Consider the following 27672-nt stretch of genomic DNA (forward strand, 5'->3'; position numbering starts at 1 on the left):
TGTGAATTTCACCCCAAGTTGGAAAAAAATGATCTCACAAGAAAAAAGTAAATCCTTCTAGGGTTCTATTAACTAGCCCGTGTTCAACATTATGTGATTGTTCCTAGTTCCTTGCGGGACAGGACTTGAGAGGCTCCTAGGACAGAGAGAAAGCAGAATCAGCGAGCTGCCCAGTAGGCTAAAATTAACCGACCCTCCACGATCTGGATTTGGCAAGTGGCTAAACTTCTCTCCTGATCCTCTTTGTAAGCTCAAGCGTGTCTTATGAGCCTCTTGAGAAGAGCTTATAAAAGCAATGATAGACTCAGGCCAAATCTTGGGGGGGCAGGCTGTATGTTTGACCTCCTAATAACTTAATTTCTTTCTCAGCCCCCAGCCAGCCATCTCCAAGAAGCCCCCACATCGGGCAATGCAGAATTTTTCTTTATATATGATTCTAATCTTCAACAGCTCTGGCTGGTTCAACATAAAGAGAAGGGAAGATACTGGGAGTGTGTCTCCTACAAATTTTAAAAAAGAAAATGAAAGCAGTCTTGTATTCCAACAAGTCCTTGTGATACTCAGAAAAGAATCCTTCTGGTCAAAGAATATTTTATTTCGTGTGTCTATATAAATAGGCTTTTTTTTTTTTAATAGAAAGCACAAACGTGGTTTTGATTGAACCAGACTTACATTTATATCTGAAGCTTGTTGGCTAACAATAGAACTGGTTTTCCCATTTGCCAACATCAATGTTGACCTGTTTTCACCTACATTTTATAGACGTCAGGAAAAGAAACTGCGCTAGTCAGGGGCGTACCCTGGCCTTTCTCAGCCACACTCACTTGCATTTTTTGCAGCTCCTTTAAATTCCCCTTGTCACAAAAACTAACAATAAGGTCAAGTATTTCAGAAAGAAATATTGAATTATTATCCAACTTTGTCAAACAGCCAAGAGCCTACGAAAGCTAACCACGAACTGCAGAAGGGCGGATTAACCTCAGGCCTCCCAGCCCTGCCTCCATTGCTCGGGGAAGGATTTTTGGCACTAGGGGGGCACCAGGAGGGTTGGGGGGAATGGGAGCTGGACGGCTCACAATCACGTCCCAGCGTCCATCCCTGGGGAGTGTCTTGTTGCTCTCGTTTGCTGCTGCAAAAGAGCCAGCTTTGATTTTTCTTGGAGAAGGTTCCAGGCACCCTAACATCTCAGTCATGCCAACACCACAAGGCTGCCCAGCTCTCCTGATCCCCTGGCCGTATCCCTGTCCATCAAGGCTAATTTCTATGACAACATAAACTTCACTGTGTCGCCAATAAACTCAAACCCAATGGAACTTGATGCAGCCAGGACGGAGAATGACAGACGGGCAAGATGTCAGGGCTGGAAATAGAACTCGTTCCGCCAGCCAGTGGTTTGGGAGGGGTACAGAAGGATTTATGTGTGTGTGCATGTGTTTTATTAGCTCTAATAAGTCTAATAAAGTTCCATTAATCAATAAACCGCCTCTTGCAGAGACAGGAATAAAATGCAAGGCCCCCTGATGTGAGCTTCAGGTAGAACCAGGACTCTCTCCCTCATTTTCACTCCAGCCCACAGTGGCTAAGAACACGGGTCCCCTATCACCTCACGGCATCTGGGCAGGGTTCTGAGGCAAGAGGGAGAGAGAAAGAAGAATGAGGGTTGGCTTTCAACGGGGCAAGGCAGGGATTAGCCTGTAGGAAGGCAGCAGCTCCAGGAGATGTCAAAAGAACCATCCCAAGCAACTTTTCTGCCCTTTGAGCTGGGTATGTGACTTTGGAAGTGAGGTTTCAGTGGTTCCAAAAAAAACCTTTCTTGAAATGCAAATACACTGGCTCCTTAAAGGTGAGTGTCGGGACATTTTCGTCTTATAAAAGAAGAGGTCCACAGTGCAGGGGTAAATGGTGTGGGCTCACGGAGAGACACAGGGTCCATGGGGGTCCTTCAGGGGCATGGCAGGCCTCCAAAGGAGGGATCTGCAGGGGTGGGTAGAGAAGATCCCCAAATCCTGCTTTAAAGTTTTACATAGGGTCAGTCATGAGCATAACTCGCATGATATTCTTTGAATAGGTCTCATCCAGAGCATAAACGTGTCCCAACCCTTTATACTTGTCACTCTGCTGAACGCTGAAAGGTCTCAGCCAGATCATCCTCACTTTCTCACCAAGACTCCAGTCTAGGACTTCCCTGGTGGTCTAGTGGTTAAGACCCTGTGCTTCCAACGGAGGGGGCCCAGGTTCAATCACTGGTTGGGGAACTAAAATTCTTCATGCCCTGGCATGGCCCCAAAAGTAAAAGACTTCAATCCGCTTAGTAGCAGAGGTTGAACAATCAATTTTATCTGAGCAATCAGATAAAATATATCTACTCTTTGTCCTGAAATTTTGATATTTTGTGCTGTCATCCCTCGACGTTACTTATAGTGGTGTTTCTTTAGTTAAACATTAAGATGGCACATTTTTATCTTCATGCTGTATATTTTGATAACATGGATCTTTAATTATTCTGATATTGAACATGGTTTCTGAAGTGAGACTCATATCACACAGAGATTCTGATTCTGCTCACCCAACTCCCTCACTCTAAAGCCTCTGAGAAGTCCTCTTTCCTGTCTTATTTATGGATATGTGATCTGGAACACTACAGAATGCCACAAGCCTGGGATGGCCATATCACTCTCTTTTTCCTCCTGGAGAGCTGTGGGGGCCTGCCTGCTCCCGGGCACCACACTGCAAGGTAGACATGGGGCTTACACTCAAGCTCGGCGGCAGACCCACAACAGCAAGGAATTGATTACTCATTGTTCCAGATCCAGCTCAAGCGTCATCTTCCTGTCGCTCCCAGGGGCTGCTGTCTGTATGGGGTTCCTCTACCCTTGGTTCTCTACCATTGAGAAGGGGACGACAGAGGAGGAGATGGTTGCATAGCATCACCAACTCAATGGACATGAGTTTGAGCAAACTCTGGAAGATAGTGAAGGACAGGGAAGCTTAGTGAGTGAAAGTTGCTCAGTCGTGTCCGACTCTTTGCAACCCCAAGGATTATACAGTCCATGGAATTCTCCAGACCAGAATACTGGAGTGGGGAGACTTTCCCTTCTCCAGGGGATCTTCCCAACCCAGGGATCAAACCCAGGTCTCCCACGTTGCAGGCAGATTCTTTACCAGCTGAGCCACAGGGAAGCCCGAGAATACTGGAGTGGGTAGCCTACCCCTTCTCCAGCAGATCTTCCCAACCCAGAAATCGAACCAGGGTCTCCTGCATTGCAGGCGGATTCTTTACCAGTTGAGATATCAGGGAAGCCCAACAGGGCCTGGCGTGCTGCAGTTCATGGGGTTGCAAAGATCTGGACACAACTTAGCAACCAAACAGCAACAACCCTTGGTTCACAGCTCGCCTGTGGCACTGCTGTGCCGCGTTGTCACTTACAGGCGTACTTCTCTGTCTCTCTGAGGAGATGGTGAGTTTTTTGAGGGCACAGAGTATGTCTCACTCACTGTCATTTCCATCATTTCTAGTGAGTGTTCAATCAGTGTTTATTGAATGAATGGCCCCTGCCTCCAGGCCACATGAGAGTCTGGGGTTGTGAAGCAAAATAATAACAACTGTTCTCTCAAGCAAGGGATAGGGCAAAGCTACAGATTTTTCCTCTTCTTAGCCCTCCACTTCCTTCTGCCCTGTAAATGGCTTTGCACTTGTGTCTCACAATCACGAGACGTAATAAGGCAGTGCCTATCACTGAACAAGCATTAGATGATTAATCACATTCTAAGTTTTGTCTAATAACACTACACCTGGTACCTGTGTCTGCCATCCTTGCACCACTAGCATGGTTTTCTGCTTACATCTTTAAAATTGAAGATATGTGTTGGTTGTAATGTAACTCAGATAGTAAGCAGATAAAAGGTAAAACTGAGATGAAATATCTGTCTTTTTTCAAGATTAGCTAATTTCTTTAGATGGCTAGGAGATCATGTGAATGAAATCCAGAGTGTGGCCTCCTCTCTATAGTCAGAGCATGAAACAGCAAATAGAAAGACCTTGGATCACAGCAAGGTCATGACATCTACCTTTAGTACCGAGGACAAGGGGACCTCTTATCCACTAAGGGACAATCAGTTTGAAGCATGTTGCCAACAGACAGATCATCTTTGTTCAGGAAAGAATGACATTCATCCTCTTACACCAAATTTCTCACTAGGTCAGACCTGGTATCTTTACCTATGATTTTAATGAAGTCATGTATAATGGGTCTTTTTCAATAAGGTTAGCTGGAAAAGATCCTGATGCTGGGAAAGATTGAAGGCAGATGGAGAAGAGGGTGGCAGAGAATGAGATGGTTAGATAGGATCACAGACTCAATGGACATGAATTTGAGCAATCTCTAGGGGATAGTGACAGACAGGGGAGAGTGGCATGCTGCAGTCCATGTGGTCACAAAGAGTTGGACACCACTTAGCGACTGAACAACAGCTGGAGTATGGTATGGAGTTCGTATGTTGTAAATTAATTCACATGTATATAAGAAATTTTTAACAGAATCAGTTTAAGTTAATAACAAATGGAAACAGGTTTATAAAAAGTAGAAAAGTAAATGCTTAATGAAAGGATAACGCAGAAGATGCTACTCTAATAAAGGAAAGAAATGCCCCTTCCAGGCAATGAGCTTGAGAACTGCTTGGAAATAGATTCCAACCCTTGACGTCCCCTCATCCGTCTACAGCGTGATTCTGCAAAAGTGATTTGACCTCTCTGGGATTTCATTTCCTAATCCTCCACAAAAGGGCCACTTTGGCCAATTCTGTGAGGAACAGTGGACCTCGTTATCTCTCTTAATGCTAGGCAGACTCTAGCTGCCTCTTAAAACTCCCCACAATTTCTCCATTCTGAAAACCACTCCAAATCTATAGGTAAGAGTTGCTGCATGGAACCTTAGCAGACCATCTGGAAGGTAATATATCACTGCCTACACTTCAGGAGAAGGTCAAGAGAGGTTAAGTGGCTTGTTCAAGGTCACACGTTTGGTTAGTAGGGATCTGGAACTCAGATCTTTTTTGCCACTTACTGCTTTCCCCTTTCTTTTGTTTTTATTATTATTATTTACTTATTTGGCTGTGCTGCAGGGCACATGGGATATTAGTTCCCTGACCAGGGATTGAACCGGTGCCCCTTGCAGCGGAAGTGCAGAATCCAGACCACTGGACTACGAGGGAAGTCCCTGCACTTCCCCCTTTCAATACATCGCTCCACCCCTTCATGCAGCTGCATGACTGTGACAATAGGAAAGAGAAAATGGAAGAGCTCTTTTTCAACACCAACTCTCCCATATATTATGGTGGAAATGAAAGGCTTGTATGACTAAATATAGATGTCAAGTATCTTACAAATACTTGAGTATTTTAGGAAGCGGGAAATGAAACCGGCTGTAAGCAGAAATCAAAACTATCTAAATTCTCTCTAGAAACGAATCTTAAACGTTTGAATCTCTGTTTTCGGCAACCTGAAACATTCATGAATTTGCTTAAACAGAGAATGGCATGACAAACATCTCCTATTGGGATGGATGAATTGAACAGAGATGCTTGCCAACATGCTTTTTAATGGGGGTGAGCCTTCCACTATATTGCTCTGCTTATAGTAGGTGTTCAATAAATATTTCCAGAAAGAAAAAAGAAAATAAGGCAGAGACAATGAAAGGGAAAGAGGTCATTCCATTCTCAGAGATTTCGGGAAAATGGGTATTAATTCCATATAAAATAGATGTAAGGAAATATTCTGTAAAATGCTTTAAGACAGTGGGAGAGAAACCTACTTATTCAGTTAAAGAGATTTAGATGATTTAGGGCAGAAAACACTGACATTCCATTCCCAGGCTCCTCCAGGCCTCTGTACAAGTACACAAAGCCATGTACACATCAGGTATCCCAACTCAGACCTCGGGCCTCCAAGATCAGTTCTGCCTCTTAGTGATGCCAGTTCAGAAATGGGGAACCTGGGTGCTGCTCCTTTGTCAGGTGGCAAGAAGGACCCCAGAGCCACTCTTGGAAAGGCAAGAATTGAAGTTGACGGGAATTTCTTGGTCTGGGCCTTTCTCTTGTTAAATGAGTGCAATGCTGACAGATTAGGTTCATTGATACCTTTTTCAGCAGCAACATTAACATGAAACTCAACACACCTAAATGGAAGACCTTGGAAGAGATCACAGACTGAGGGTTGAGGTTGGGGCAGAGTCGATATTTCTGTTTTGAATGTGCCCGTGCATTTTAAATTTGTCCTTTATGCTAAGTGATGTCTCTGAGTTCCTCTAGGGAAGAGGCCATGATAAGCCAATTGCCAAAGTTAGCCATGATGTTCAGTAGAAAATTAGTCTATAAAATAAGTTAAAAAAGACTACTTTGAAAGAGCAACATTTTTTAAATGTCCAAAGAATATTTTTTAAAAAGCATTCCACTTGGGGCTCCAGCTGTATTGAGAGTCAAACTATTTGGAATCTTTATAGACACATTTTAACAGAATCAATTTAGTCATTAGGCATAACAATAACGCTTGTGCATGCTCAGTTGCTTCAGTCACGTCTGACTCTTTGCAACCCCGTGGACTGTAGCCCACCACGCTCCTCTGTCTGTGGGATTATCCAGGCAAAACTACTGGAGTGGATTGCCATGTCCTACTCCAGGGGATCTTCCCAACCCAGGGATCAAATCCTCATCTCTTGCATTGCAGGTGGATTCTTTACCCACTGAGCCATACAGAATCTGCTTGCCAGTACAGGAGGCATAAAAGGTGTAGTTTTGATCCCTGGGTCAGGAAGATCCCCTGGAGTAGGAAAAGGCAACCCACTTCAGTATTCTCACATGTAAAATTCCATGGACAGAGGAGCCTGGAGGGCTATAGTCTATGGGGTCACAAGAGTAACTCTAATAGAATCCATCTGTTTTATATTTATTATGCTACAGACACTTTGCTAGGCTTCCTCATATCTCATTAAGTCATTGACTTTCTCCACTGATGATAAAGGAGAGTGTGTCTAAAATTTTAGCTTAGGGACACAGTCTTTAGAATCATACAGATCTAGGCTTGAGTCTTAATGGCTGTGTCACTTGGGCAAGTCTAAACCTGTTTCCTCATCAGTAAAATGGGGATAAAAACAGTACTATCTTCTTCCTATGTTGCTGGGAAGATTGAGATAGTCTCATGAGACATTCAGCCAAGTGCCAAGGGCACAGTCAAGTGTGCGATGAAAATTAAATCTTGTAAGTATTCTTATTTGATCAGGTTATCAATACCAAATATGACTTTTCCCCAAGAGGAGATTAAAACAATGGCCTTCAGTGCCATCCCAAGAGGGGAAAGAGGTAAATTATCCTCTGTCTCCATTGCCTTCTCCCTGGAATGGTCATGCTAGTGAGGTCTGGGCCTAACGAACTGCAAAGACAGCGATGGAGGAAGAAAACAGTGAGAAAATAGTAGCTAGGGTGTCCTGTCGCATTGCAGGGGAGGGAGCAGCAATCAGGAAAAGGAAGTATCAGGGCTTAGGAGAAGGCAACGGCAACCCACTCCAGTACTCCTGCCTGGAAAATCCCATGGACGGAGGAGCCTGATAGGCTGCAGTCCACGGGGTCGCAGAGTCGGACACGACTGAAGCGACTTAGCAGTACCAGGGCTTAGGAGGACAATGGGGACAAAGAAGAAAAGCCGTAAGGAGGACTTCGTTGGTGTTGTTCAGTGGCTCAGTCTTGTCTGACTCTTTGCCACTCCATGGACTGTAGTCTGCCAGGCTCCTCTGTCCATGGAATTCTCCCGGCAAGGATACTGGAGTGGGTAGCCATTCCCTTCTCCAGGGGATCTTCCCGAGCCAGGGATTGAACCTGTATCTCCTGCATTGGCAGGCGGATTCTTTACCACTGAGCCACCAGGGAAGCCCCAGGAGAACTCTGGGGACCTGATTACCAGTATGAACCTCTCTACCTGCTCCTAACATCCATTCCTTCTCTCACTGCTGGAGACTTTGGGCACAAAGCCCCAAGGAGAGACAGTCAGGGAGCACCAGGCACCCTTGCTCTCTGGGAAGAACTCCTGGGTGGTGAGAGCAGGCCTCAGTGTGCAGCCGGGTCAGTGTCTGCTGTGGTCAGCCCAGCCCTGCAGAGCCCCACAGCGGCTCTGGCAGCTCCCTGGGAAAGAAGAAAGCAGCATCTTCCATGTGTGGCAGACCCTAAAACAAAATAAGAACTGCGAGATTTGATGGACTCTGACAGGGGGAAGAAGAGAGCGAAAAAGATGGAACAAAGATGCCATTTTAAAATCGTTGGCTCAGGTTCAGGATTTCACTATTTTCTATGGCAAGGAGCAAGTAAAAAAAAAAAAAATCCCTCCTGTTGATGAGTGTTGTGTTTTTTTTTTTTACAGTCAGTGAAAGCCGGAGGGCACGGGGCTTCCGATTTTTCCCTCTCGGGGACCTGGGAGCTGGTGCTCTGGAGAACTCAGGGAAGGGCAGGATGGCCAGAAGGCAGTAAGGCCCCCAGCAGGCAGCACGAGTGGAGGAGGCACCGGGGCAGGAGGACACACTGTGTTTTCAACTCAGATTCTGTGATCTTTCTGCCAAACGGGGGTTTACAAAGCGAAAACCTCCAGAGCATTCTCATACTTTCTGGCTTATTCGCCTGGTGTTCATCTTAACAGGAATCAGCTGCTTGCCTTCTCACTTCTCCAGCATGTTGCCGGGGAGAATTTAGCATCTGGTCTGGCTATTATTAAAAACAAGAACATCCTGCTCCCTTGGGAGAACAGCACCACTGGCAAGAAATGGACAGAGATATTTGCATTCAGGATTCCAGAGCTGGTTTCGGTTCAATATCTGCTCTCCCCCAACACTGCCCCCCGCCACCCCCATCCCAGGCTTTCATTTTGAAATTTCCCCATGCATCTGTCATCCGCATCGCGGTCTCCTCTTGCCCGAAACAGAGAGACAGAGCGTAATTTTTCCTTTCACTGGGAGGCAAGAATCGCTGGAGTTGTTCAAATACTGCCCGGCTCCTTCAGTGTGATAAAGTTGAACTACCAGAGGAAAAAAAAAATTTTTTTTTTACAACTGCGGAAATGAAAAAGTAAACAAGACTGGGGCTGCATGGGTATTCAGACTCCAGCTTTTTTGTTGTTGTTTTCATCTTTTGCTTTTTATTTTAAGCATTGGGCTAGAAGCCTGAAGGAACCATATAATATGAAAAACCCTGAGAGGTTTTATTAGCCAATAAAAAAAAAAAAACAACTGAGTTCCTATTAACCACTTAACTCCTTGCTAAAGTTCCGCCTTGCATCCCTCTTGGATCCTTCCCTCCCTTGGATGCTCGAGAAGAGTGAAAGTCAGTCCAGAAGTCTCTCCTAAACGGTTTGAGTTCCCAGTGTGCCACAGAAGTTGTGGTAGAGAATTACAGTCAGTAGTCAGTAATAATCTCTGCCTTTCTCATCTGTAGAACCACTAATAAGATCTTGATAAGAAGTTGGATTTTCTGCACCCACATAGCCACACCCAGAAAGACTCTCTGGGCACATGGCTAAAAAGGAGAAAGGTCATTGTGATGCTCAAGATTTCAAAATTAAATGACTGTGAAGGAAAAAGAGAATCGGGTTAAGACATTACTGGAGTCTATCACAAGTCCCACAAAAGGTTCCTCTCGTTTTAGGGCAGAAGAATAGAAAGAAACTCACAGAGAAACAGAAAGTGAAACTGGCTAGAGTTGCTGCACTGTCAAAGATGGAAGCAGTTATTAAATAATGATCTAATTTAAGAAGGAAAGGATGCCCAAGGAGATTTAAATCATAAAGCCATTGTATCAAGGCTCTCACGATTACACACGTCACATTGTTTTGTGTGTGGCCTTTTGCTATTTTTAAATAATACATTTGCACTTTTTACACAGCATCATCTGATTGTGTTTTGGGAGTTGCTGGTACCCTCACCTCTCAAAACCCTGCTCCGGCTCTGCCACTGTATCCTATATCTCCTGACTCCGTGGATCCCACTCCATCTTCCTCCCTGCACTGGTTTACCTCTGGGACTTTGGCTTCTCAGAGAGAAATGCCGCAAGGCAGTAGGAGAACAGGGCCACAGGAGACCTGGCTGCAACTGTGTGTTCTGACCTCTTCTGCGTGGTGAAGACAAAACTAGTTCTTGAGGGGCTTGTGTGGAAGTTCTTTAGCTTGTCCCTGGCCCTCCCCAGCCCCCATTTTTTTCTAGCATTCTGCTAGATGGTCTTGGTTTCTCCATAAGGATGGTATCTTGGGGTGGGGGCGGGTGCAGGGGGGCAGGGGTGGTATTCCTCCCTTCCTATTGGCTGTGGAGTGACACAGAACCGGGAACAAAGCATGGCAATCACGAAGTGAGCTAGCTTTGTGATGCTAAGACATAAAGTAGGTTTTTCAGAAAACCCCACCGAGTGGTCAGACATCATCGCAACAAGATCATTAAAAAAAATAAATAAATAAGGTAAGTTTTAGTAAACGTTCAGTGGGTTTCTAGAAATTTGATCTTTCTGCTTTCCAACTGGTTGAGCATGTCTGTCAGGATAGCAGGGCCGGCTGAATCATGGAACGCTTGTGAATAAAAATGCTTTACGAAAATGAATAATAGCCCTTCTTAGTCGTCCGCATCACTGTGCTTCTCACATCTCAGGGAGGCGGCCGGTGTCCCCGGTCCCCTCTAAATAACCTATTTGAGGAAGAATAATTGCTTGCGGGAGGAAGGTGTGCTTTTTTTTTTTTTGCAGAGTTTGCAGGAGCAAGAACATCTGAGGCAAATAAATGCTGTGTCAAGGGGCATCTGTGTGTGCACCGAGCCTCATCTTTCCCTGAGAGATTGCTCTGGCACCTCTTTCCATCCCTTCCCCCTTCTCCTTCCTTCTCCCTCCCTTCAGGCATGCATGTACCCATCATACACACACACACACACACAAACACACACACACACAGACACACACCCCACTTAGTGTATTACCCTTTACATCTGCAGTGGATCCTAGGCTAAATTTTGATGAATTTTTTTAAAAATTCAATTTTCAAAGCCTCGCAATTGAATGGCTACTGCAATGAAGCCCTGGGGCAACTACAAAAAAAGGTGCTTGTCTTTGCTCAGAGCTCATAATTTAAATAAGGACCTGTCCATGTATTGGTTACTACCTGGCCTTCCTTCAGCATCTTCTCCAGGCCCGAGGAGAGAGCCCAGGAAGGAAGAGCAGAGGTGGTGGAGAAGGGATAGAAGTGGCCAGGTCACCCAGGGCGAGGGAGAAGCCAGCTGCCCTGCTATCCCACATTCTCTGCGCCAACCCCCAGAGAGCTCAGGTGGTGCAGACCTTCCCATGAAGGCATCCTTCCCAGGCCTTTTCAGCTGACTTGAGGAGCTAATGCATGAGTCTGCCTGGGGTCTCACAGGGAAGCTGGCCTGCGCTCACTGAGACAGAGGTGGTCAGTTGACTTCCCCCAGAAAAACTCAGAGACTACAAAATAGCAATCTTATCACAAACCACCCCACAACCAAAAAAAAAAAAACCCTTGTTTCCTAGGGCAAGTCTCTAAACTAGCTTTAAATGACTGCGACAGACATTGAAACTGGATTGCACCCCCATTAACCTGATCATCTAGGTAGGGTTGTTTGCTTACATCAGACCAGCCGGTACCTCCATTTCTTCCGTGGCTCTCGGCTGGGTCAGTGCAATTAACCACCCGCTTCCAAAGGGGTTGAAAAGTCAGCTTGCGAAGATCTCCGGGCCCTGCCCTCCCAGTGAACGAGGAGTGCTTCCTCTACCTCCTTTCTGGCCTTTCCAGACTGTTCTCAAATCCCATAAATATAAACATGTGGCTCTTCAACCGCATCTGCAGATAATAACTTCAGGGGGCTTCCTGTTTACATGGCAATACCCATTTCCCAGCCAAATAAACTCTGCGACAGAGAGCTGAGGTGTTTATGGGGCTGGTCTCGGCTGGGATTGAGTTAACAGGAAACACCCACTCTCTAAGAAATGTCTGATGATTCAATATTTGGGGGGCAGGGGGCACGAAGGGTCAAAAACGCTGGAGAAATTGCTTTCTTCTTCCGCCGGTTGTTTCCAGTGAGAAACAGAGAGCCCGATGAACACAGCCAAGCTGGACAGTCCTAGCAAAGCCCCACAGCTGTGCTGATCAAGGGCTACACGGCCCGTGAAGCGGGGAGGAGGGAGGCAGTGCAGAAGGGAGAGCCAGAAGCCGTCTCCTGACATATGCAGACCTCAGGGTGCCATCAGGTGAGGTGGTGAGAGAGGGTGATGGGCATGCCTCCCTGGGAAGTCCCTAGGTGTCCTGCCTGATTCTTCTGTTCGAATGAGCAATGTCTTCTTACACTGGTTCTGTACAGAATGCCTAAGAAGTTAGAGCCTTTGGCCCAATGGTTCTCAATCAGGGCAATTTTGCACCCCACCCCGGCCCCGCCCCACCCAGGGGACATCTGACAATGTCTGGAGACATTTTTCACCATCAGGACTGGGTAGCTGCTCGTGGTAAATGGCCGGTAGAAGCCAGGGATGCTGCTAAACATCCTTCATTGCACAGAACAGCTCCCTGCACACACGCCAAAGAATTATGCAGCCTGAAATGTCAACAGCACCAAAGTCTAGCTCAGCACCTTTCCATAAACCAAGAAGCTGAGACCCCCGAGGAGGACAGTGATGCACCCTAAACCCTGCTGCCACTGGACAAGGCTGGAATGGCCAAGAGAGCCACCGTGCCCACCTCCCATGCAATGCCTTTTAAAGTCACACAGATGTTTAACTTACAAGGATAAATAAATATGCATCCTCAAAGAGCTGCAAACAAGTTCCCCGGCCTAAGCTCACCCCAAGTGCTTTTAGGGATGTCTCCTAGGCTTAGAAATGAGCGGTTGCTAAGCTCTTTTAGAAAACAGAGCCAAAGAGGCAAGAACGAGCAGATCTAAAAGGCAGCCTCTAATTCATAGCTTGACGTGGGCCCCCAGCCAGTGGTCATGCTCGTAGGTACTGAGGTTTCCCTGTCTCTCCCTGAAAGTGTGATAAGCCAAGGCATACAGACAGCACAGGACAGAAAGAAAGCAACCACACTAACCCAGGCCCTCGACCTTCTTGCAGAGGAGGGACTTACCAAAAATAAACAGTGGCCCAGAATAAAAGTCTCCAAACTAGAGTTAAGGTCACTACTAGCAGAATTTTTCTGAGGCTAGAGTTCCCCAGGCCAAGGTCCGTTTTTACTCATCCTGGTCTTTGGTTGACTTTCTTTTTAGGAACCCCAAAGAGACGTGATGAGGAAAACAGATCACCCTCCTATGGTTGGGCGGCTTTTGTGATTACAGTCAAGGGTTCACTGCTGGCCCTATATATGTGCCTGGAGATGAGAATCATGGAACCATCGAGATTGCTATCTTTCCACCCTGACTGGTCCCCTGGTTGGAACAAGGGGCTTTACCCAAGAGTGGGGTGAGCACTCCTCCTTCAGACAACAGTCTGATAAGGAAGTGAGTGCACTCCTAGATTCTTCACCCACCCATTTCTGTGTCAATCGCTCAGTTGTGTCCAACTCTGCGACCTTATAGACTATAGCTTGCCAGGCTCTTCTATCCATGGGATTCTCCAGGCAAGAATACTGGAGTGGGTAGCCATTCCCTTCTCCAGAGGATCTTCCCGACCCAGGGATCAAACCTAGGTCCAAAGCAGAATCCAGCGCTTACCAAGATGCTTTTCCTCTCACCAATAACATAGGATCTCTGCTCTCATCCAGCCCTGGCAAGTCCTATGACCAATAAGTGCCCAGGTGTAGACAGGAGCAGGCGTCAGACAAGAGAAGAAGCCGCGGATGAGAAAAAACCCAGTGTACACACATAACAAAACCAAAAAAGCCATTTTATTGAAAATTAAATTCAAACTTCAAATTAATATTACAATCATGAGAAAAATGCCAAATAATTCAATTTACAGTTGCAACATACAATACAAATAGTCCCTTTGAAGTTAAGAGTAAACTCATCCACAATCGTGACCTGTGGCACAAAGCAGAATTTGTACAATACGTGCACGAAAGCAAGTCTTGGGCAACAGCGATTGGAAAAAAAAATAAAAATTGAAAGCTTGTATTTACACAAAATGCTACAAATATTTTTGTTCCACAGAAATCTAAGAATGGTAAAGCATATCCAAAAAAAATGGAATTTTATTTAGAATACCTAAGAAATGACTGTACGTTATGGTTTTGGCTGATAATATTCCAAAGTACTGCATGAAAAGGCAAACAGTTATTTGTAAACATGAAGTAAACAAACATCTAAAAACTTCTCACATAGAAAATAAGTTTCAAAGGCATTATCTTTTTTAAGGACAACAAATTCAAGGTTTGGGAAAAAGTCATCTTTTATTTATTTATTACGGTTCCTTCGAATGTCATAGGTATAATTATTGTTTTTGCTAATGCTTTGTGTTTTCACATATTCCCCTAGAGTCTGAGTCAGTCGCTTTCCTGGGAATGGAGGGAACTCTTTCAGCCAGCACACCCATCTCCTCCCCTCTGATTCCACAATGAATGGGGCCTAATGGTGTGCAGTTCTCTGCTCACTTTTAAAAGGTCCTGGTCGGGGTAAGACGGCCTGAAGCGTGAACCACAGCTAATCTGTTGAATCTTGGAGTTCTAAACTGGATGTCATTTCACAAAAAATCTAAAAATCTTTGGTACCTAATCTGGAACTCTGACACAGGTTAAAACAGGTTTTTTTATGTTGTTTTGTTCTTTAAAAAGTAGCCATATTGGTGACATTGTAAACCATGTCATTTTAACCTGAAGAAAGTACAGTGCTGGCTAGGTCATGGTTCCATAGTAGCAGTAAGGCTTTGTTTTAATCTTGAAATCACAAATCATGCACGTGACTCAGTGCAAATTAAGGACTTCTTTTTTTAAAAAAAAAAAAGCAAAATTTAACCCCCAGGCTGAAAAAGGGCCAAATTTGATCTAAGAAATATAAATTGCCCCATTGAAATGGTTAGAGTGAAGAGAGAAGGAAGAAGTGCTTGAATTTTTCCCGAGAAAAAAAAACTTTTAAAGTGTTTCTGGGTTGCTGCCTGCAGCCATTACTAACATTTCAACACAAAAGCGTCCCTCAAGTCACTCAGTATGTGTACTGTAAACTTAAAAAAGCCCTTTTAACATTAAACAAGAATGTACAGATATAGTACCTTTTTTATTAAATAGGGTACAGCTGGCACTGGAGATAACATTTTTATGTCAATTAATTAAGATTGAAATGTGTAACCAGACACTGGCTTTTTTAAGTGCTGCTGAAACAAACACACATATTTTACACTTAAAAATAAATGGACGGTGGTGTGCTTCAAGCTACCACATACAAACAATAAATAGTATCCATTACTACTTCCATCTTTAGGAACAGAAAAGTGGCTTATTTATCTAGGCATACTTGGTATACAACCTTTAGAAGGCAAAGTGTCTTGGTCTGGTTTGGTTTGGTGTTCCCCTTGATTTTTATTAGGGGGAGTCAGGGTGAATTCCCAGGTAAGAAGCACAGGTCCAATGCCCCTTGAGCTGTCCCGAGATGCTTGGTGGGTCTATGAAGTGGGCTGGGGGACGACCAGGGAGCGAGGGGCTTCTGGGGGCTGGAGGCAAATCTCTAACAGGTTCTGCTTAGGGTGGCGGGGGGGAGGGTGGCAGGAGGGGGGCACAGATTTTGAATGAAAGAGCCCTGACCTGTGGGGGAGGTGGGTGGGGATCTGCCTGGTGGTGTCGTGACATGGTCCTGGCTTGGATTAAGGACCAGGAGAGCTCAGAGTGCAACCGACAGGAGGGCTTCAGCTCAAGTTCACACGCAGTAGTAGATACCAGATTCCACCAAGCCTTGCCTTCCTGACATCCTCCAAGGTGAGAAATACGAGTACCAGAGGCTGTGTATGGGTCCCCACAGCCTGTGTGTTCTCAGCTGCCTGTTGGAACTTGCCTGCTCCTTCAGATGACCTTGCTCTCAGAAGACAATGACTTAATTCTGCTCCTTTAAATGCAAATTCTGTGGAGAGCTGCCAGTGGGGCCCAGGCTAAGGCAGATTTGGGTTCCCCTGACTTACTGTCTGGGTAAGGCGGGTTGAGTAAGGCTCCCTGGCACAGTTCTGCTCTCCTGTACCTTGAGTATTGTGACTGATCCTTCAGCTATGTGTGTGGCTTTAAGCTGACTGTGTCTTCACCGTGAAGCCTGGCAATTTTGAGTTTTGCTTTAACTATGAAACCACAGAACGCCATTCTGCAGTTCAAGGATTCACTTGTGCTTGTCTTTTAATATGACGAGAGTCATCACTATTTCAAAGAAATTAGGAAACCACATCACTCCAGCATTTTATGCTGATAAAGGGCAACATAAGTGATAAAGGACTCAGGGTTGCTTTTTAAATCTCTTAATTATTGCTATTTTTTTAAAAAAGGCAAAGCTGTGTTAGAGGCAATCAAAGATCTGAAAAGAACGAAACATATCAATTCCTTCATACATCGCAAAAACAAGCTACATCTAAAATATTTGGAGATGGAAGTATTTTTTAAAAATCACATTGTGCCTGGATGAACTGAAATTGCTTAGCAATATTTCAGATATGGCTCTAGCCCACTGAAGAAATTTGTTATTTAATAAAGAGCACTTTTAGAGACCGAAGTCAACATATCAATACACTAAGAAATGTTTCAAGGGTCCAAATGTCATTAAATAATTATAAATATATCTTTAAAGTTATATGACCATTCACGTTAGCAAGTTACCTCAGATTTTACACATATTCATAATTTAAAAAAAAAAAGAAGACAAATAACACACAGCCAAACGCAAACACTATCTCTACCATTATGGCTATAATAAGGTATTGCCATTTTCAGTTTTGCATAAAAGAAGGAGTGGGTTGGAGGGGGCAGGTGGTTCAGGATTGGATTTCCTTTTGGTTCAATGGGAAAAGGAAAAAAGAAGTATGAAAAAGTAAAATAAAATAATCTATCCTGATCAGTATTTTTTTGAAGTCACTTTCTTAAAGTAGGAAAAAAAATAATAATAAAAACAACTGAACCAAACAGTTCAAAAGAGTACTTGCAGAAAGTATGAAAGCAGAAGTTTGGAACAGTTACTCTGAATGGATGGCAGGGGAGTGGAAGCATTCCTTTCTGCCTCTTTTCCCTTCGCAGGCACCTGGACCGGCTTTGTAAGCGGGTCTGCCCAGGGCACTGGTCCACATGTTGCGGCGCCGTGAACCGTAAGGACGTGTGGTTTCAAAACACAGAGAGGAAGCGGCTTTGCTCTTCCTCCCGGACTTGGAGTCCACCTCTCTGAACAGATGATTGAGGATAAGAGACCAAACGACAACAGCGAACAAAAAAATAACTCTTTTTTTTCCCTTTGTTTGTTTGCAAAGGTACATGTTTAAATAGAAAACGATCTGAAACCTGGTTAGGACTGTCTCTCTCTTGGGCCTTTTGCTTTACAAGATTTACCCTCTTAGGGTTGCAAGATCGTGACAGAGTGACTGAATGCCAAAAAAAAAAAGAAGAAGAAGAAAAGAAAATTTTCTTAAAAAACAGGCACTTTGTAGATAGCGAGTTGATATACATATATATGCACTCTCTATATATGTATATGTCGATACACTGGGGATGTGGCTCCCCACCGAGACCGCTGGGGCCACTGCTGAGGAAGTTTCAATAGGGTCGCCAAACAGATTCATCCATTCTGCCACTAGAATTCAAAACGGTGGGGGAACTGCTGTGGCTTCCGTCGGCGTCAACGCCATCGTTCTGGGTGGGCAGGTTTGGGTTTAATAGCGTGCTGCCATTCGAGGTGGTGGTGCACGGCGGTAGCATTCTGGAAGGAGACCGATCTCCCCCGGGCACCATGGGGAACTGATAGGATCCTGACGAGGTGCCATAGTAGAGATATGGCGTGCTGCTGGTCTGGAAGGGTCCGCTCTGGCTTTGGGAGGAGCCGGGGTAGGGTGGTGGCAGGTAGGTGTGGTAGTGGGTGGTGGCGGACATACCGAGGGACATGCCTGAGGTGACTGGCGGGGTGTAAGTAAAGGTGGCTGGATAGTGCATTCGTGGGTTGGAGAAGCGGCTCTCAGTGAGGGATGAAATGCTTGGGAACTGCCTGGGGTCTGAAAAAGGGCCCAGTTCTGAAGCACCTAAAAATTACAACAGAAGATGGGGGGGGGGGGGAAACATCTGTAAATATCAGTTAAAATCATGAAAGAATTTTTTTTTTTAACAAGGAAAAAAAAAAAAAAAGAAAACTTTAGCTTTTCCCCAATGGAACAGCAAGCCACAAACAGACTTTCAAATGCACCAGTCACTACACAGTCTTTTGGTTTTTTTTTTTTCCTTTTTTCATTTTACAGTCTTTTAGCCTCAAGTTCTTCACACACACCCCACCCCCCACCGCCCCAGAGAATCCCAAAGGGCTTTAAAAAACCCAAATACGTGCTAAGTTGTGCATGTAAACCCCATACTTCATGAGACAGATTTCACTCACCAGACTTTAAGACTGAATCCTCATTGATTTTTTTTTTTCTCCTCCCTTTCTGTTTCTTGTGGCACCTCAGATATTTGGAAGTGACCTTTATACTAAGTCTGACACATTTCTTTTTCTCACCCAATAATAAAGAAATTCCAAAATGATCCGTTTTGGTATTGATACTCTTAGTAGGGTCCTTTCATCAATGAAGGACTATAAAAAAGATTCCCTAACACGGGCCTATCACTTGAACTTGTAAAATAATGTAAAATCCTCATCTTCGTAATCAGTTTATGTATTTTTTCCTCATCTTAGTAACTGATTTCAAAAAGAAAATCAAATTAGATTTCAATGTTTTCTAGAACTAGCTTATGTATCTGGGGTCATATAGGAAGAGTCTGACCCTTAGAAACTGCTGAGGGTCCTAAGCTAGCAGGATTGAAAGTGGCTGGCACCTAGCAATCACTGCACGTCAAGTCTTGACGGGAGAAGCAAGACCTGCTTAAGGCCACATGCCAACAGCAGCTTTGGGGAAAAGCTCCCTGGAAAGGAGAAAGAACAGGAGGGCATCTCACCATCCACCTACCGGGCCCATATACCACCTCCTACAGAATTAGCTGCAGGCCAGTTTGAACTGGGAACCTGAAGCAAAGACAGTTTTCCCCTAAAACATGAGGTCCTTTAACTTCTAAAACTAACAAGATGCCTTCTTAATAGGTATTTCTGGCACTGAACTTATGAAACCACAGTTAGAAACCACTTCATGTGGAAATTAGTTTTCGGAAATGCCAAAAACTTCTAGTTGTGATCTTTAAAGACTGGGTTATGAATTTCTAACACTGACAGAATTGTGACCAGCCTTCGATAATACCAGTGTTCTTAAAGATTTTGTTCACACCTGAACTCTTCCAATCCTTTGGCTCTCATGTATTTGCTTTTCCTACCACTTTTATCTATAAGGGAAAACACTCAGTATTCTTTTAAAATTTTTGGCCACACCATGCGTGGCATGTGGGATTCTTAGTTCCCCCATCAGGGATCGAACCTCTGTCCCCTGCACTAGAAGGTTGAGTGGGCCACCTTAACCACTGGACCACCAGTGAAGTCTCACTTGGTAATTCTTGAAGGCCTTAGTGAGCAGGTACTTCCTCAGCTTCCTTTTTATTTAGCCCCCGTTCTCGGATCCTAAAGGAAGTATCCCAATCCTCTTCTTTCAAGGTGCTGATCGAGAGTTGTTCATTTCTGTTAAAATACACACTGCCTTGTGTTCTTTGTAAAATGCTCAGGTTAAGTGCCTTAGTAGGCACTGATAACTAAAAGTGTCTACTTCAAAGCAATATGTCGTTAACAAAAGTGTTTCTCACTCATCGGGCAGTCTCAGCCAGACAACCCCACCCAGCCCAACCCAGCAATTGTGAAAAGTCTCACCTGCCTGGCTCTTCTTACTGAGAGTGGAAGGCCAGAGGCAGAAGTCAGAGGTGGCAGTGTCATCATCTGTAAAATGAGGGGATGAGCTCTAAGTTCCCTTCTGGTTCTACCATTCTATCACCGTGAATCCCAAGACAGCAGGAGAAGCTACTGCCTTGGGGGAGGGGGAGGGGAGGCTGGGAAGTTCCCACCCCTCACAGTAAACCTTCCCGGAATCCACAGGCCCCATAAGCAGAGGGGGAAAAGCTGGTGAGCAGCTAGCTTCTAATACCGGAAGCAAACACTTTCAAGATGACAAACCAAAACTCGCACAGTCTGGGCAGTTGCTCTCTGCTTTTGATAAATTCTTCCATCCTCCACTGGCCTCTCCCTAACCCCTCCCAAGTACGAAATGCTGACAAGTTCAAGTGTGAAAAGGTGCAAGGAGGGACGCGGACAGAATTGCCCACGGTAGCGCAGATGAGACCTGCCATCTCTCTGCCCCGGGCTTCTGTAGTGCCTGACACGACACAGGCCCGGCATGGAGACCACAGATGCTCTCGGCCAGCCCCATTTTCATCGCAGGGCATCTAGGTGAACTTGAGTCGGGAGAGTTAATAGGTGTAGGCAGGCCACTTCTGGACGCATTAAGTTCAACACTCAGCTCGTGTGAGAGAAACCAGAATAACGTGAGCAATTTCAAAAGGAAAGCAGTCACACTTAAAACAGCAGCGTTTGCGCCACAGAAGCACAGAGCTCACACAAATAGGCTCATCGATGTAAAAAATGCTTCTTGTATTTATACTTAAAATATCCTGTCCTTATAATTAAAATTCCATGTGGTTTCCCTTATTTTAATGCAGAAGCCCTATTAAAACCCTTTATGTGGGACCCTGCCAGTAAACTCCAATGTGGCTTTGAATTTATCTCTCCGCCCCTTACCCCCAACTTCTCGATTTTACCTGATACGTTTGGCTGATGTTTTTATTATCCATCACATGCCGGGATCACTGTACCTTTTGGGTTTAGAGATGCCGGCTAATGCAAATTGACATTCATTTTTCAATTAATGAGCTCTGGCTGTGGTTTATAGAACACAATGCAACAGGTTTCCGCTAGGTTTATAGAATTTTCACCAATGGCTTCCAGTCACTTAAGACTGTCAGGTCTTGAGGATTTAACTCCTTCTGAGCAAAGAGAGCTGATGTGGACTTTAAAGGGATTATACGGCCATTTTTATAGCTTAAAAAAAGATGATTCTCTAGAACTTGCTTAGTCATTTTGTGTCACACTGCAATGCGTTCTGTAGGAAGAAATTTTAACAACTTGTTGCAGTCTCACGTGAGATCTCTTATATAATAATCAGTGGTGGGGAGACTGAATCCTCAACTTAAAAAGAAAGAACTTAAACTCCTTCCTAACTGTCAATTATTTTTTATAATAATTATTACAGAAACAAATGCTATAACTAAATTTTCTTTCTATACTTCTAATCTCTTTTCTGTACAAGAACTCAGTTTTTCTTTTAGACCATCTTCTCAGGTTGTTCCGATCTTTGTGTCCTAAACTACTCATACCCACATCACCAACCACAATACATACAACTACAAACCATCTACAGACCTAGATATTATATCAACTAAAGAAAATGTAATATCTATTTATTAAAAGGATAAGGATGAACACCTGGAGAGTTCTGGAAGTACTCTTACCCCAATCTAATTTTAGAAACATAAAGCCAAAGCTCAGTAACTGCCCCAGTGATCTGCCTTGTAGCCTGAGAGCTCCCCAGAGCCGGTTTAAAACTCCAGATCACAACCTACAGATTAAATAAATCCAGTACTGCCAGGAGTTACTTGAAGCCCAAGATAAACATGGTACATCTTCCCAACAGGCTGGCTTTACTCAGTCTGGAAACAAGCGGATGCTGTACGGTAAACACGAACATGATATGGACTAGCACGACTGAGGTGACTTAGCAGCAGCAGCAGCAGCAGCAGCAGCAGCAGCAGCACGCAACACTTGGGTGAGTTTTCAGGCAAACGAAAAAACTGTTTCAACAAAATTTTCCATTTGTAAAGCTTTAGAACACTTAGATGAATTTTTAGACAAATGAAAACTGATTTCAATAAAATTTTGCACTTGGGAGGCTTTAGACTATGCCCCCAGGTTCCCTAAGGTACCCATTTATCCTCCTCTGCTGGTTTGGGGTATTCTGGTGACAAAAATCCAAACTCCTCTTTTACTGTCTAGATAATCCTAATCTAACCCACTGAAAAATAGGGACGCTAAACAGAGAAAGGGAACCATTTACTCTACAAAATCACCCAGCTCCAGAGAGGCAAAACCACAGTTAGACAAGACCTCTCAGACTTCTAACCTCTCTTCAATCTTAGTCACCCTCAAGGAATTTGGTTGACACAATCACAGATACAGATATATACATATCTGCCTTAAAAGTTCTATATGCTGAAATAAATTTGCTTAAAAATATTTAAGTAGGTTCTTCTGGTGCCCACGTGTTGCCCCCAAAGAGAGTTACCGTCCTTGGGAGACTATTTAAAAACTCTTTCAGCACTTGCTGACCTAATTTGCTAAACAGTGAGCAATTAATTCAGTTATTCATGGTGTAATCTGATTGAGACCAAGGTCAAGGGCTTGATTCCCTTAGGACCTGATGGTTCCCTACAGATGCATTTTATTCCAGAATGACCCTCTGCACCTCCTGCCAAAGTCAGAGACCTGCAGATTTCTCTCCTTATCAGAAAGAGAGCTGCAGGAAACTTGCTCATTGAAACGGCGGCGGCAGCAGCAGCAGCAGCAGCAGCAGCAATTTTTCACAATCTAATATACCTGGGGAAGAATATATTGATGAAATGCCCATGAAGCTCCAATAAAAATAAAATCAAAGTTAAAAGCAAAAATTCCTTGGGAATTCCCTGGTGGTGCAGTGGTTAAGAATCCACTGGTTGGGGAACTAAGATCCCTCATGCTGTGGGGCAACTAACCCCTCATGCTAGACCAAAGAAAGCCCACGCACCACAACGAAGACCCAGCACAGCCAAAAGGAAAGAAAAGGAAGCACTGATTATTCTTCAGTGAATGCAAAGTCTAATCATTGTGAAAACCATTTTTTAAAAAGTAAAAATTTCTTGCCCCTCCCCTCCAAAGTCTATGGGGAAAAAGGAAATAGCCTGCTTTTACCCAACCATGTCTCTCGCGTCTTCTGAGCAAGTGGAAAGTGCGGTGGGGAAGGAGTGAAACCAAGATAAGGGAGAATAAAAGAGAAACTCTGATCTCTGGTTCCTGTGGCCCGCAAACCTCCACTCAGCGCCTTCCACATGCTGCTGTCTAATGCTAGTTATCTTGACTTGTGCTGGACTCCTAACTAGAGGGAGCCACAGCAGCAGTGATCTAATACTCATTCATCTTCCCCTTTTGGGTTTAGTAACAACCATGCTTGATGTTTCTTTCCCTAGTACTTTCACATACATTTTCTCATTCAGTAGACACTCAAACCATTATGGCTTGGTTGGTTGAAGATGGGCCAAGACAGCGCTAAAAACAACAGAGATAAGAGCTTGAAAAGAATATTGACTGGGGTACTTGCCATTCAGGGCTCTCAGCTAGGAAACATCACACCCAGGAACCATCTCCGCTAGGGAGTGGAATTTACACATCCCAACTGCAGAGGGCTGGTCGGGACATAGAAAAGGACCAGGGACCTTGAGTCCAGGCGGAACACAGGTTGACAAATGCAGACTTCTCTGTCCTTTTTTAATGCAAAGGCAAACATATACTGTATGAAAAGCCATCAGACTTCTCAGCAATAAGGTATTAACTTCAAAGCTTCATGAAAGCCTTTTAAATGGTAGGAGTTATCACTTCACCAAATCTCAAATAACATCCAGGTACTTTTTATTAAGGGCTTCCCTGATGGCTTAGTGGTAAAGAATCCACTTGCCAATGAAGAAGACACGTGGGTTTGATCCCTGGGTTGGGAAGATTCCCTGGAGAAAGAAATGGCAATCCACTCCAGTATTCTTACCTGGGAAATCCGAGGGACTAGGGAGCCTGGCAGGCTACAGTTCATGGGGTCACAAAGAGTTGGACATGATTCAGCAACTAAACAATAACACTTTTCATTAACCGCCTTGCAGCATCTTCTCTATTGGAATAAGAAGCAGCGCCTTTCTCCTCTAAACATCTTCTTCCCCTTCTACATTTCGGCTGCCGCCTTCCCAACTGCTCTATTATATAATTTCCTATTTCACTCCTGTTCTAACAGCATTTATTTTCCATATCACTCTTTTGGGCCCTCAGCCACTGAATTATTAGCTGTTTCTTAGCCTGTGCTCTCCAACTACAAAGTAAACTTTGGATGGTAAGGTTTATGATTTATTTTCCTCTCATATCCCTCAGAACAGTCTACAGGGTAAGAGCTTAATTTTTTTTAATGTAAGCATATGAATGGATGAATAAATCAATGAACAAGGCAAATGGGCTAGGGATTCAAGAACTCTGTGCAACAGCTGGTATGTTTTTGATGCATTAAGAAAATAGATATTATAATAAGCATTCAGCAATGGTGGCATCAGACCTAAATGTAACTCAAATACAATTCCTAACTTATGAAATCTCATAAAACTCTCTTTAAAGGGTGTTCAAAGCTCTCCCCAAACATCACTACATCACTTGACTTCACGTTTCAGACAGAGGCCCACCAATGGTAGTTGCCACTAGTGAACAGATGCCACCGGGCTGTGTCCAGTATCCTGAGAGCCCGTATCTATGTTAAGTCTGCACTGGGGAGTCAGAGGAAGAAAAGAGAAAGGAGAAAGAGGGCCAGGTTACAAGTGCACAGTGAACGGCACATTCCTGTCCCCAGGACCCCAGGGTAACTGCTGCCACTAAGGTTTTGTCATTTATTTGGAGTGGGTAGTAGTAAAGCTCACATCCTGTTTGAATTTCTGGACAGTAGATGCAGCCAGTATGTCAGCGTCACCCAGAACTGCGGATGGCCTTTATAGATGAAGAAGTGGCAGCCTGGAGACAGGTGGATCTTCATGACCCTGAGATGAAAATGCAGTTCTGTCCTAGGCCAGCGTGAACATCTCCCCCTCGGCTGCCCTGACAGTGCATGCCAGCAGGAAAACACAGAGCGACGGCCTTAGATCTGAGTTCTCTGAAAACAAACACAGACCGGGGAAATCTTCCACCTTTTCAGGCCACGCAGGTGCAAGGCCTTGAAAAACCAGAGGGTATCACGCCAACCCAGCACAGGTCACGGCTACCCCTTACCAGGTGTGACCGAACAGCTCTGCAAAGCGGACATAAAAGATAATGGTAAAACTACTGGCATCGTCAGAGCTTCCTGTTCTACCCTTCCAAGGTCACATCTCACGCTGCTCAGGATGAACCTTCCTGTTTGTGGTAGGACCCTCACTGTGGCTCTGTGCATGCTCAGACTCACAGCTACTTCCCTGCTGTCTGCCAGACCCGGGTACTGTAAGCAGGCCCTTCAAAGCTCACCACCACACAAGGACTTTCAGGTATACAAATCCTTATCATCTTTTCTTTACCCTATATATTCAGGACATTTACATATGTAAATTTCACCACTCTGTGGTAAAAATTTTGTCACTGGTTTTAGAGAAATATTTTCATTTTCCAACTAAGGTATTTTAAAGAAGTACTTAGAATATTTAGTGTTAGAGTATTTAGAAGTACTTGGTATTTAGAGAAGTATTTCCATTTTCCAACTAACGGGAGAGCAAAGGAAGAAGAACCATGTATCCTCCTTTGAGATCCGCCCTATTTCCACAGTATGGTGTTGAGAAAGGATGGGTACTTCCAAAAAATCTGCTAAATGAATGAACTATTAGCATAGTCCCAAGCAGATAACATGACAGAAGCAGAAATGCTGTATAAACATTATCTAAAAATCAACTTTCATCTCTACCCAGAAGATTACTTTGCATTTTCCACACTGAGGCTTTAAGAGATTTTACATCAACTCTCTCTCTTTCCCTGAATTTATTCCTTCACACTAAAATGATCAAGTATTGATCACTCAATTAATTTTACTTTTAATTTCATTAAATCAGTCAGAAAACTACACCCCACATGGAAGAAATGTGATGGGTCAGGCTGGTGGGAAAGAAAGCAGAAAAATGAGAATCTGAAATTGATTTTTTGAAGATAATAAAAGGTCAGACCAGCAAGCTCCATAGTTGTGCAAAAGAGAGGAAAAGTGCCTCGACTATCCAGTATAAATATTTATTTTCCGTGTTGTAATGAATTGTACTTTTCCACTGCACGCTCACAGATTCTGAGACCAGCTGATCCCAAGGCTAAGGAAGTATGCTACGTTGAAGGAAAGAGAGAAAAAGGGGGAGAAAAAAAAAAAGTACAACCTGGCAATTTTCAAAAACTTCAACCATCCCTTTAACCCACCCAAATTTTGAGGATATTGTTGGAATAATATATTTCCTCTTGGTGAGGGGGGGAGGGAGGTGTTAGATGCTTAGCGTGTGTGTTCCTGCGTGCACAGGGAGGGAGGCTAAGAGGAGGAAGAAACCAAAAGATGGGGTGGCAGGGGGAGAGAAACGGAGCTTAAAAAAAAAACAGAAAACACGAGAGGGCTCTTCTCGCTAGGCCTTGATGAAGAACTTTTTAAAGGCTAGGAAGGGTGGATAGTCTTTGAAACCAGATCCGCAGCAGGAAGGAGGCCAGCACCCAGGACACCGTGTCTTTCAGAAGAGGCCACCCACGGTGCCGCGGCGGTCATATGATTGCTCTGTCACATCCTGAAGCCATTTCCAGCCCATGCACACGTCTGTGCTCCCATTTAGAGAGGATGGGATATATTGGGAACACACATATGGAAACACTTTCAGAGAATCAGTTTCCATGAAATTCATAATGAGCCAAGTGGCTTCAGATGTGGTTGCGTTCCTCCGATTAGCCAGAAAAAAAAGAAGGGGAAAAAAGGAGGAAAAAAGGGACAAATCCACCCTTTCAGACCTTATTTCAGTTTCAGAGAAATTAAAAACCGCTAATGACTTATGGCTACCAAAACATAGAGCCACAATTAAGAGACGAGGGACTAGGAAAAAGAGGGAAGGAGGTTGGAAAGCATAGCCTTTCCCTCCTAAAAATAACAGCTTCGGTATCAGTAATCTTATCTTGGATCAGGGGGCGGCTTTCCTGTGACTGTATCTGCCTCGGGTGATATAATTAATTTTCTGACATCCTGGCAACGTGGAGTGCGCATGCGCACGTGTGGGGTGGGCCCACGTGGACAGAGGCAGAGGCTAGGAAGACCCACTCTTATTTGATAACATATGTGGCCAATTAAGATTATTTTAAAAATTGCAACTAAATGATAAATTGTTCCTAAGTTAATCTTTCCAAAAAGCCTGAATTTAGAAGGGACAGGCTGGTATTTTCCTGTGGCCTGTGCTAGTGGTAACTCAGGACTATATTAAAAGCAGAAATTTATGAACTGGCTGAGATGTTATATATTAGACATCCAAGCCTAGCTGATAGGAGGGCATGAAATAAAGAAGGGAATACATGGGGGAGTTTTTTTCTTTCTTTTTTTTAAGGACATATTACTGATATTAGTAAATTAAGATGTTATTTTTATATTAAAACCAAAGTAGGCATATCATGGAGGAATATTCACATGACATGAAAATGCTCTCCAGGCAGGAGCTGGGTGGTTTGGGGTTATGTC

At 44.1% G+C, this 27672-nt stretch overlaps 1 protein-coding gene across 5 annotated transcripts in view; it reads right to left on the reverse strand.

Moving 5' to 3' along the window:
• RUNX2 (runt related transcription factor 2) overlaps window positions 1-27672 on the reverse strand; it is a 343856-nt gene that overhangs the window by 101860 nt on the left and 214324 nt on the right. For 2 of the 5 annotated variants that reach the window (XM_018038794.1, XM_018038798.1), the window contains 2 exons: window positions 19953-20018; window positions 13877-18195 (listed from right to left, as the gene is read on the reverse strand). The exons of 2 other annotated variants lie outside the window; for them this stretch is intronic. In XM_018038794.1, the coding sequence (XP_017894283.1) occupies window positions 17717-18195; window positions 19953-20018 (545 nt within the window). In that variant the 3' untranslated portion in view covers window positions 13877-17716. Of the gene's footprint in view, window positions 1-13876; window positions 18196-19952; window positions 20019-27672 lie in introns of those variants that run through there. One more of the 5 variants, XM_018038796.1, reaches the window with a different exon arrangement.

This window comes from Capra hircus, chromosome 23, assembly GCF_001704415.2.
Source record: "Capra hircus breed San Clemente chromosome 23, ASM170441v1, whole genome shotgun sequence".
NCBI classification, from domain to species: domain Eukaryota; kingdom Metazoa; phylum Chordata; class Mammalia; order Artiodactyla; family Bovidae; genus Capra; species Capra hircus.